This window comes from Tetrao urogallus, assembly GCF_951394365.1.
Source record: "Tetrao urogallus genome assembly, chromosome: 6".
In the NCBI taxonomy this organism is placed as follows: Eukaryota; Metazoa; Chordata; class Aves; order Galliformes; family Phasianidae; genus Tetrao; species Tetrao urogallus.
Window position 1 is genome coordinate 58,448,264 of NC_136819.1, and position 12,190 is coordinate 58,460,453.

At 50.8% G+C, this 12,190-nt stretch overlaps 1 protein-coding gene across 2 annotated transcripts in view; it reads right to left on the bottom strand.

Annotated features, from left to right (window-relative positions):
- Positions 1 to 9,368: 9,368 nt before the first annotated feature.
- Positions 9,369 to 12,190, bottom strand: part of FERMT2 (FERM domain containing kindlin 2) — a gene marked incomplete at both ends in the record, with an annotated part of 35,231 nt that continues 32,409 nt past the window's right edge. The window contains 4 exons of one of the 2 annotated variants that reach the window (XM_079537310.1): positions 9,369 to 9,542; positions 10,601 to 10,742; positions 10,891 to 11,015; positions 11,499 to 11,519. In XM_079537310.1, coding sequence (XP_079393436.1) covers positions 9,369 to 9,542; positions 10,601 to 10,742; positions 10,891 to 11,015; positions 11,499 to 11,519 — 462 coding nt within the window. The remainder of the gene's footprint in view (positions 9,543 to 10,600; positions 10,743 to 10,890; positions 11,016 to 11,498; positions 11,520 to 12,190) is intronic. The other variant, XM_079537311.1, reaches the window with a different exon arrangement.

Sequence of the window (12,190 nt, forward strand, 5' to 3'; positions counted from 1 at the left end):
GGAGAAGCACCGCGTTCCAAGGAGAAATGAGGGACTGCAGGGCGTCCATCCGTGATGGAATATTTTTCAGCCGGAGGGCGGTGAGGCACTGGCACAGGTTGCCCAAGGAGGCTGTGGATCCCCATCCCTGCAGGCATTCAAGGCCAGGCTGGATGTGGCTCTGGGCAGCCTGGGCTGCTGGTTGGCGACCTGCACACAGCAGGGGGTTGGAGCTGGATCAGCACTGTGCTCCTGTGCAACCCAGGCCGTTCTAGGATGCTATGAGAACATGAACAGTGTACCCTGCTCTGTAGGGTCATTAAAGTTGGAAAAGCACTTTAAGATCCCCAACCCTGATCATGGGCTGCCCAGAGAGCTGTGGGTGCTCTCCAAGACCTCCAAGGTCAGCCCTAAGCCACCCCACCATGCCCACTGCCCACGACCCTCAGTTCCACATCCTTACAGCTGTGGAGAACCCCCAGGGACGGTGACCCCACCACTGCTGGGCAGCTGTGCCACTGCAGCACTGTCATTTTTCTTCACAGCCAACACAATATCTTGCTTTCTTAAAAGAAATCGGGCAGTGCTGCTCTGCTGATGAAGCAGGGCAACTCTGAGCTTGGGTGTATTTCTGCTGAGTAAAAAATGACAGAGCTGGCTTTAGCTTAACTCCCTCCATGATGCCTTTTCTGCAATGGAATTATTTTAAAAGCATGAGGTAGATGTGTTTAACCAAAGTCGAGGCTTAGAAAAAGTGCACTACCCCAGTGATGTGGGAATGGCCACGTGGGGTCAGCCCAGCTCTCCCCAGCGAGGCTGGGAGCAGATGGCTGAGCCTTGCACCAGAATGGGGCAGGTTTTGGTCAAGCCTTATCCAGGCACATCCTCCCAGTTTCCGGCGATCAGCAGAATAGGGACATCCTGACCCTGGAGTTTCATCCGGCCCCTGGCATTTAATAGCTGTACAGCACTATCTTTCATACGTGTGTCTCAGCTTCTGACCTCCAGTGCTCCCAGCGTAATGTTGCTGGATGGGGAAAAAATCCTTAGGTTTGTTTAAAACTGCCGTTCTCCAGCAGGGCTGCTTTTATTAGTCCCGGAGATCAGTCCTGTTGTATTTACAGCCACGTGTATGGACTTCAGTTTGGCTCGAGGACAGAAACATTTCTGCATGTGGATTTCATTGCAGCGTGGGCCTGAAGGAGAGCAGGGAAACGTTCTGAATGGAAAAACATCCATGGCTGAAAACCGTCCGTGGTTGGAAAAAGCAAAGAAAGGTGAATTTGCCAGGCTGCAGATAGAGGGGGGAACGGACCCTCTTTGGGTTTACAACCAGTGTGTGATTAAACCTGCCCCGATGGAGGCAGAGGGGTTTGAACTGAACCTTAGCTCCTTGAGAAGCCTTGCTCCATTTCAGCAGTATTTTGGAGAAAGGCCCTTAAGCCCTGCTGGCAGAATCATACATGGTGGAAGGCACGTGGCCACCGAGGAGCCCTCACTTCTCCTGGAGACATCTCTCCACGTCCCACCCGGTGGCTTTCCAGAGGTCAAGTGATTTGGGTCAGTGAGGATTCACAGCAGCCAGCAGATAAATCTCCACGGAACCGCCGCAGCCAGGATTTCGTTGCTGGAAAGCGAGGGGAAAGTTGAAACAGCACATTTCCACTTGTGTCACAGATGCGTTCATCTCCGCCTTTTCCACTGTAACGCTTTTTGTTTCAGAGGGAAAAAAAAACCAACAGCAAAGTGATATCCTCTGGCTGCTCCACATCTGCCAGCGCTGGAGCAAGGAGGTTACGAGGCAGGGAAATCTGCAAATTGGTGAGCTCGGGACAGTCAGAAAGATGGGAAGGGAGCCATGCACTTGCTTGATGTAAGCGTCTGAGTCTGGAACACACCCTGCTTTACGAGGAGACAAAAAGCACTCTCCTTTCATTTTGCCATATGACACAACGCAGTAAGAACGAATAAATCCTCGCCACAATCAAATTGTTTATGTTCTGTTTTGGAAACAATGCTCAGGGCTCACTGTACCTAGGGACCGACCTCTCTGCTTCTTTTTGCTCATAGATCAAGCTGGATCCACCCACAGATACATCCTGAGCGGTGCATATAACGCCTGCTCCGTAAAACACTCCAGGCACTGCGTCTCACAGAGGGCCCGGAGCCTTCAGTTTGATCCGTCTGCCAGAGGAGAAGGAGATGCTGCTCCATCTCCCAAATGTTGCCTGTGGGTGGATGGCGATAAACTGAATACCTGCTAGAACTTTATGAAGTTGTAGGGGAAAGCTGGCAGTCTTCCGCGAGGCTCTGCTGCGATCCAGATGGCTGCCTGGAACTTGGGAAATGGTATTTCTTCGGGGCTTATGATAACGTTAGTGCAGTTATGGAAGGAGAAGTGCATCTGGAACTTGTCTACCTCGCTGGAAATAATGATTTGATTTTTAGCCAAGAAGCCAAGTCTCATTTAACAGCAGGGGAAAGGGAAGTGTCAGGGAGCACAGGTGTGCAGCACCCCCTGCCCCAGGCATTGCTTTCAGAGGATGTCGCTGATAGAAGCATGTCTCTGCTTCCTTCAGGTTTTCTGCTCTTTCTGACCATGGCCCAGGAAGGTGGCTTTTCTCCACCTGACAGCATCACCATTCATCAGTTCTCAAATCAGTTCAAATCATCCTTCTCAAATGTCCCAGCTTCCACTCAAAGTGCCCCAAAGATGGGGATGGCTTCTGGGGTCAGACACGTGGGGTCAAGCATGGGTTTGAGCTCATGCTGAGGAATGGGGAATGCAGCCTCAGCCGTACTGCTGTTCCTAAAGCAGCCCTGAGCCGGTGTGGATTCGATAAGCCAATTTCTCTGGATGGATTAGGGAGTAAATAAGAGCTTTTCCCTTCTACCTTTCCCTCAGTGCGATGTTATGGAGCCACGACGGCATTGCCTAGTGCCTGTGCTGTCTCACCCGTGATCACATCAGTGGATGAGTGAAGGACTGCTCTGTTTCCTGGCGGTCCTGTCTGTATGACCTTGATCAAACTCGAGGATCAACGTTTCCCCATCACTTTCCCCCCATTGCTCTGCCCCTCTACACCCCTCGTGGTCCGGGGACAGCACTGCCATTTGTTAAGCTCCACCTCTGTTTGTCAGTCACAGTGGAAATGCTTTATCTTCCACCTGGGTTGCACTGTGCGAACAATGATAAGAGCTGGTTGTTAAACAGAAACCAGTGTTCCTCCGGTCTCTGATTTTCAAGGTTATAGAAAGAAAACAAATGGTGGCTGAAGTTTGTGCCCAGAGCTGGCTGCATGGATTGGGTCAGGGCACCAGGACTGCACTGGGAAAGCAGGGCCAGGAGGAGGCTGGTAGGCAGATATGAGCACCTGGGAAGGTCGGGAGGAGAAAACACCTTTGGTTTCTCCCAACTGCATGCAGCAAGCCTGCAGTGGGAAGATCAGCTGCACTGTGAGGATTAGTCCTGGGCACAGGGCTTGGGGAGGTTCACTGTGCCCATTTTTTAATTTTTATTCTTACTTTTTATTTTATTTTTATTTTTGCTGCTTGCTGCTTTCCACCCATTTGCCTGATTTCAGGGTTTATTGGGAGGAATGGCAGCCAAAGAACCCCCCAGCCACATGCCCTCTTGTGGGTTGAGCTCATGCAATCTGATGTCATCTCCTTCATGATGCTCCCATATCCTCAGCATGGAACAAAGTTCTCCCCATTGTTTGCTGTGTCCCTGTGCTGACCAGACACCAATAGAAGCAAACAGTGAGGGCTGAGGAAGGGTATCAGAGCTCATGGTAGTTGCATATCTTATCCATCCACCATGCATCCCTCCCTCCCTCCCTCCTTCCCTCCCCTCCCCTCCCCTCCCCTCCCCTCCCCTCCCCTCTCCTCTCCTCTCCTCTCCTCTCCTCTCCTCTCCTCTCCTCTCCTCTCCTCTCCTCTCCTCTCCTCTCCTCTCCTCTCCTCTCCTCTCCTCTCCTCTCCTCTCCTCTCCTCTCCTCTCCTCTCCTCTCCTCTCCTCTCCTCTCCTCTCCTCTCCTCTCCTCTCCTCTCCTCTCCTCTCCTCTCCTCTCCTCTCCTCTCCTCTCCTCTCCTCTCCTCTCCTCTCCTCTCCTCTCCTCTCCTCTCCTCTCCTCTCCTCTCCTCTCCTCTCCTCTCCTCTCCTCTCCTCTCCTCTCCTCTCCTCTCCTCTCCTCTCCTCTCCTCTCCTCTCCTCTCCTCTCCTCTCCTCTCCTCTCCTCTCCTCTCCTTTCCTCCATCCATCCATCCATCCATCCATCCATCCATCCATCCATCCATCCATCCATCCATCCATCCCTCCATCCTTCTACCCACTCATCCATCCGTACCTATGTGTATTCACATTCTTTAGCAGGAATTTCCCAAATTTTCCCCTGGAGGACTCTTTTACCCATTACATGGAGCAGGGATGTTACCTGCCTCCATACCAACCCTGGCTCCAGTGGGGTCTTTACTGGCTCTGCGCAAGGTGCAAAACCTGAGGGTTATTTCCAGCTCTCGCTGTCTCTGATACAACTGCAGATGGATCTGCCTTTGGAGCAAAAAGAGGCATGAAAATCCTGCAATGCCCCCAGGTGGGCTTGTCACTGAATCTTAGAGAAGACCACTAAGGCTATCTAGTCCAGCCATCAACCCATCACCCACTAAGCCCACTGAACCATGTCACTCAGTGCCAGTTTTCCCAGGAATGTAATGAACTTAATGAAGCCCAGCTTGTCCTGAGCATGAGACAGGAAGGATGGGGATTGCTCATGACATAATGCAGGACAGATATTGCTCAAAATGAAATGGCAGCAACACCGTGGGGCCGAGCAATGGACTGCGCCAAGCATCTGTCCTTATTCCTGCTTTACGAGCTTCTCCCCTTCCTCCTACCTTGTGCTTTGTCGGGAGGGGAGGCAGGAAATCCTGCAGGGCTATTTTTGAGCTTGGGATTAATTAGTGGAGCCATTAAGGGGCTGGGATTGGCCTGGCTGCAGTGAGTTCATGGGCTGCAGACGTGCGGGGGATATCGTGGGTTGCTCTGGGTTTGGGAGACAACAGCGGGGCCAGGCTGGGAGGGGAGGATAGGGAATGCTGCAGCATTTTGTAACTGCATAAAAACAACATGAAAATCACAATAGGATCCTCCAGCTGCCGTGGGCAGGAGAAGCTTGCCTTGGGGGTGGATGCCCGGAGCTCTCGCCTTGCCCCTTCTCCCACATTCTCTCCCGGGATCCAGCGCTCGGATGCTTTTGAAGGTTATTCCCCACTCTCCCTCCCAGTGTCGCTTCCCTTTGGTTTCAGGCTTGTTCCCATCTGCTCCTCCTGTTTATAGGAAGGGGAAAACATTCAGGAGATAAAGCAGGCACAGCCTGCAGTGGCTGTTTGCCATTGGAGTCCAGAGGCTGGAAAGCACCCGAGATGTGATCTCCATGGATTGAGGCTGTACATGGGACCCTCTGCAGCCAGAACATGAACAAAGGCCACCATCTCCTGCGTGGGTCGTCTTCATCTCAGAGCAAATGCATCCCCAGATCTGGTGCTACTGCCTCCTTCCCCACGCTGACTGAGAGCAAACAGCTCTGTGGTTGTGCTCTGGTGTAAATCTGTTCAGAGCAAGGAATTCCCCGGGGTCCCCTGTGTCTGTCCTCGGGCAAGGGACAAAGGAGCAGTTCCCAGCCTGGACGCTGCTGTGAGTCACATTTCTGACCCAGATACTCATTTATTTTACACCCCCTTTCCCAGGCAGGAAATCAAACCGCAGCTCACTCATTAGGTCTGACCATCTGCTGATTGAAAGCCAAAAGAGTGAAAGAAAAAAAAAAAAAAACACACCCAGAGCAAATTATTTGCTGAAGCTGCTGCTTTCTCAGCTTGGGGGGGGCAGTGGGAGCCCTGCAGATGGGGGATTCCCAGCAGCCACCCCAGTGCTGCACCAGGAGCTGCAAGCATCAGGCTGAGTGCAGGGCATTGATTCGGGGGTGTGCTTGCTGGTCTATGAGAGGGAGGGATGTGCTACTGCTGGTGTTCTAAGGGAGTTTGGGGTGTTTTAGAGCTATGGGGCCATGGGGCTTCAAATCCCCCCTGGCAGATGGGAAGGTTCTGCTGGCTCTGATTCAAAGCTTTTCCTTTACCTGGAGTCCAAAGGTTTCCGGATGGTCCCAGTGTCTGACAGGTTGCTGTATATATCTTCAGACAAACACCAGCCTTTCCATGTCTGTTGGATTCTGGGGCAATATTTTGATGCTCCTGTGTCCAGATAAAAAAAGAAACCCCAAAGTCCAAATGCTCAGATCTGATAAAATGCTGATCCAACTGGTGTGTGGATAAAAGTTGCTTGGGGGAATTGGGCATGTAGGGTTTGGGGATCCTTTTCAAACCTACCTTTCCCACCCCCAGCCTATGCTCATCCATCAGCACTGTGAGTTCAGGGTTTCACACCACTGATACCCTGGGAAAAGCCATTGGTTTGCATGGGGCCCTTATGGGAACCAGATGGGGATTGGGGACAAGGTGCAGCTCCTGGGAGCAGGCTGGGCCTGCAGTCTGCCCAACAGCTGGCTGGGCATGGGCAGCTCCAAAGGAAGGGCAAGGCAGTGGGAGCAGGCATGAGGCTGGGCAGCACTGCAATGAGCTGACAGGAAAAGAAGCAAGAAGGGGATCCTTTTTTTTTTTTAATGTATTACATCCGGAAGATATTTATAGATTTTTTATCTCTTTAGTGCCTCTGTGCTACAGATAAATCATGCAAGACTTTTACAATACTTAATGCAAACAAATAAAAAAAGCCAAAGGTTTTCAGGAAGGTTTTAAGCCATGTGAACGTGGGCATGGAACAGAGCAGCCTGAAGCTAGGCTGCTGGGCTGGAGCAGGAGGGGAACCCCATCTCATCCCATCTCCATCCCCATCCCCATCCCCATCCCCATCCCCATCCCCATCCCCATCCCCATCCCCATCCCCATCCCCATCCCCATCCCCATTCCATCCCCATCCCCATTCCATCCCCATCCCCATCCCCATCCCCATCCCCATCCCCATCCCCATCCCCATCCCCATCCCCATCCATTTCCATCTTATCTCTTCCCCTTCCCCATCCCCATTGCTGGAAAATCCCAGGCACTGCCCCACAGATGTGACTTCACTTGCATTGCCCCTGAAGTCAACAGAATTAAATGACTTTGATCTTATCAAGCCGTACGGATGCTGATGGGCACTCAGCTGATTCCTGACTCAGACAAGTGGCTTTGCATTGTAGGGAGGAACCCCATCTTCACACCCATCTGCTGCACTTTCTTCAGCCCTGGCATCCCTCCACATGAAGAGCAATGGAAAAGAGTTGGTGGCGATTTACTTCCCCAAGGCAGGCTGTGCTTCCTGGTGCCTGAGGTTGAGTCACGGCCGAGGGCTGCAGGCGCCCACGCGATGGGTTTCTCTTTGTGGCTTTTGATTGGCTTTTCCCCTTTCTTGGCCCAAAAAGGCTGACCGCAATCAAATCTCTCTGTGTCAGCACAGGAAATCCCGGCGTCGCCGTTCAGCACGAGTGCTGTGATGGGAGCTGGGCTTGGGTGCCTTGCTGCACCACGGCTCCCTTGGGCCAAGGCATCCAAAAGCACTGATGTGAGGCTGGGCACAGCCCAGGGTGGCCCTGCTGGGCCAGGGTTGGACCAAAGGGACCCAGAGGTGCCTCCAGCCTCAGCCATGCTGTGAGCATCAGACACCAAACAGCCCAGCACCAATTAATGACAAAATCATTGATAGGACAAGGGGAATGGTTTTAAAGTGAGACAGGGGTGGTTTGGGTTGGATATGAGGAGGAAGTTTTTCATCAGATGGTGGTGAGGCATTGAAACAGGCTGCCCAAGGAGGCTGTGGATGCCCCATCCCTGCAGGCATTCAAGGCCAGGCTGGATGTGGCTCTGGGCAGCCTGGGCTGCTGGTTGGCGACCTGCACACAGCAGGGGTTGGAGCTGGATGAGCACTGTGCTCCTGTGCAACCCAGGCCATGCTGTGATTCTATGAATCATACAATCATACAGTGGCTGGGTGTGGAGGAACCTTCCAGTCCACCCTGCCATGGTCTGGGTGCCCCCAGCTCGGACTGGGGCACCTCCAGGGATGGAGCCCAGCACAGCCAGCACCACCTGCAGTGCCAACATCACAGGAGCTGTAGGGAAGGGAGAAGGGCTCGGGTTGCAGCACGACCACAACACTCAGCGATGGCAGCCATTAAATAAAAGATTCGACTTTTATTTAAAATAAAATGCATTTATACATTGCCTTGAAACCACAGACTGGGGGAACACAACACTGCTTACTCCTCACATCAGGAGATGCGGCGGCCGCTGGCGCTGCCCCCGGCGTGGGATGGGAGCTGCACCCATCATCCCTGGGTTGGGGCTCCCAGCCCAGCTCCTGCTTAACTTAGATAAAAACTGAACTGAAACTGGCTTTTTTTTTGGCTGTATTTAGTTTTCCCTAGGTTAATCCCCTTATTTCTTACAGGCATACTAGAGTTAAGGCGGATATCTATGCGATATTCTAGCTGGCTTGTGAGACTAGTTAAAAAACTGTACAGTTTTATAAAATTTGTGTTTTTACATTAGTTACACAAAACCTATACTTCATAGACCTTTACTTCATACTGTAATGAAAACGTTTGCATATCGTAGGCGGAACAGTGGACTATGCTGGTGAATACTAAAAGTGTTGTAACACAATACGGTGTAAAAATAAAATAAAATAAAATAAAAAGACAATATAAATGATTATCAAAAAAGGAAAGTTAACACATAAATCCAAGCTATAACAAACTAACAGAAGGTCATCTTTAAGGCCACATATCTTCAGAAGAACGTCAGGCACCCGTAGCAGTCCTGGTGCATGTAGTGTGAAAGGAGATTGGAACTCTACATATGGGGAGGACAACTTCCAAACAGGTCAAATGTACAGAATAATAATAAAAAAAAAATACAACAAGAAAACACAAAAAAAAAAGGAAATAAAACACTCATGCATTAAACATGATAAATAGACTTCATATCGTTTAAGCCCCGGATGGCTTTTAAAGAAGATGGCTTAGAGTTCTCTCGGAAATTTGGCTCTTTAAGTCAAATCCTATCCCAGCTGCAGGCATGTTCTGGAGTAAGGCTGCAGGCAGCATCACCTGGCCCAGGCACGGTCTCGTTATAGCAAATTAACAGAAGTGCTCATTAGTGCACACAGATTAACTGGTCTGGTAATGCAAAAATGTTCATGATTAAAAAAAAAAAAAAAAAAGATACATTTCAAGCTTACTTTATTAAGCAGCATATTTCAAATAACAGCTTCTTAAAGTTAAATATTAATACGGCCACGGGGTTTCCTCTTGGCTTACAGTACATGGGGCTCACACCCAGCCGCTGGTCAGTTTGTAGAACATCTCCTCGTCCAAGCTCTCATTCTGGTCCTTCGCTCGCGTTGACAGGAAGATGTAACCACCAATGAACTCGTGCACCACTTTGCAATCCACCTCTGTGCAGATGAAGGACACCCGCACGTCGTCGGCGAACTCCACCGTCACCTATGGCGTGGGGGGAGGGCAGCGTTTCACCACTGATTAGAATCACTGAATCATTATGGTTAGAAAAGACCTCTGAGATCCCCAACCCAACCCAACCCAACCAAACTCAACCGAACCCAAGTCAACTCAACCCAACCCAACACAACTCAACTCAACCCAACCCAACACAACTCAACCGAACCCAACCCAACCAAACTCAACTCAACTCAACCCAACCCAACACAACTCAACTCAAGCCAACCCAACCGAACCCAACCCAACTCAACTCAACTCAACCCAACCCAACCCAACCCAACCCCACCCATCCCACTATGCCCACTGGCTGTGCCCCCCAGGGCCACATCTCCACGTATCCCAGTGACATCATAGGTGTCACTGAATCCAACTCCTGGCTCCACACAGGAGCGCTCACAAATTAATCAGCAGACAACCAAGCTGTGCCACAGATAAAATGCATTTTCATAAGGATCCCCAAAAAGGGTGAGGGATCGGTCAGTTGGTGGTGAGCAACTGCACTGCGCATCACTTGTTTTATAAATATAGATATACATTTTACTGTCATTACCATTATTTCCCCTTCCTATTCTGTCTTACTAAAATGCCTTTATCTCAACCCATGGCTGTTTACTTCTTCTCCTTCTGTTGCCCATTCCACACAGTGGATGATAGCACTGAGCTGCTTGCTGGTAATGCAAAAACCCCAATGCATGCATTTTGGGAAACAGCAACAAAACCTCTCAATGCTTTAACAATTAGCTCAAGAATCATAGAATCATAGAATGGCCTGGGTTGAAAAGGACCACAGTGATCATCTAGTTTCAATGCCCCTGCTACGTGCAGGGTCGTCAACCAGACGACCAGGCTGCCCAGAGAAAATGGAAAGCAATCACTTTCCCATGCAACGAAAGTGAGGAAGAAGCCTACACGTGTGAAATAATGAGCAGATGGCACTGAAACTGCAGTGTGCACATCTGGACATGGCACACAGCTGGGCAAGGCACACATCTGGACATGGCGCACATCTGTGCACGGCACACACCTGGGCTCTGCCCACTCACCATTTTGATCTCCCAGTTCACGTTCCACTGCTTCATGTTGCTGAATCGCCACGTTTTGATGGCATCACCCGTGCTGGCGTCCATGCGGATGAGCCGGTTGTAGGCGATGCCGATCAGCTCCTCTTTCTTCCCCCCCTGGAACCTACAGCACAGTGAGGGATTAGGAACCAAAGGCTAATGTCTTATATTCAGCAGCTAACTCAACCCAAGGATTCCAACCCCAGTCCCAGTACGATGCTGCCTACACAACGTGGCCCCATGCTCTCACCCAGCTCCGCACGCCCACCGACCTGGCAATGAAGTGCGTGATGCCGAATTCGGGCAGCGACTGCCAAGCTTGGATGAAACGCATCTTGGCCTCGATGAGGCTCATCTGGGCGACGTTCTGGTGGGCCTCCAAGATCCGCGCCGTGAGCTATGCAGCGAGACATCAGCATCAGGCACTGGGCTCACAGCAGCCCTCCCGGCACCGCGCTCACCCCATTGGGAACAGTATGGGTCAGCAAGGCAAAGAAATGGCCGTTTCTATCCCAAGGATATATTTCTGCTGTTTGGTGCTCAATGAGTGGGAGCCCAGCTGATGGAGCTGCTTTTGCTTAACATCTCCCGACACACAAAGCAAATCCAGCTCCGACCTGCCTGAAGGCAGAGGGCACTCGGGCTCATTTCATCGAAGACGCAGGATGTGAGCAAGCAGCAGGGCAGATTTCTGGTGTAGGGTTTCCACTTGTGCAGCATAAATCACCAGGGACCATTGCAAAAAAACAAACAGGGCTGGAATTTCTCAGGGAGGATGGGCTGTGTTAGTGTTTCCATTGCTGTTTTCAAAACCAAAAGGGTTCTAAACTATTTTAGTGGGGTTTTTTTTCAGCTTAGTTGGATGGTCGCTGTCACTTACCAAGTCTCTTACATAGCCTGGCTGTAGATGGCAAGGCGAAAAAAAAAAGGAGGCAGAAAGAAAAAAAAGCGATCAGAAATATGGCAACAAAGCAAAGAAAAAGTGCAAATCATCTGCAAATCAAAGTTCAAGCAAAAAAAAAAAAAAACAAACCAAACCAAACAAACAACAAACCCATGCATGACTCTGTAGGCAGAAAAGCAGCTAAAGTGAAGGGAAGTGTGGGGAAGGGACAGGTGAGCCGGGTCAACACTGGTGCCAACTGCTGTGGGAATGGCTCTGCTTGGAGAAATGCCCTTCACCCCCTCCTCTCCTCGCCACTGTGCAAACTCAGCTCTATTTATTTGTATGGAGAGGGCCTTGAGTTGCTTTTATCTGAGGAAGGCAGGAGAAGGGATGAAGACAGATTCACAGGATCATTCAGTCTGGAAAAGACCTCTGAGATCCCCAGCTCACCTCACCGTGCCCACTGCCCACGTCCCTCAGTGCCACATCTCCACAGCCCTGGAACACCTCCAGGGACAGTGATCCCACCTCTCCTGGGCAGCTGTGCCACTGTCCAACCACTCTTCTGGAAAATAAATGCTTCCTTATACCTAACCTGAAAACTCCCCCGGCACAACTTGAGACCATCACCTCTCATCCCATTGCCATTACCTGGGAGTAAAGGCTGAGCCCACCTCACTACCATC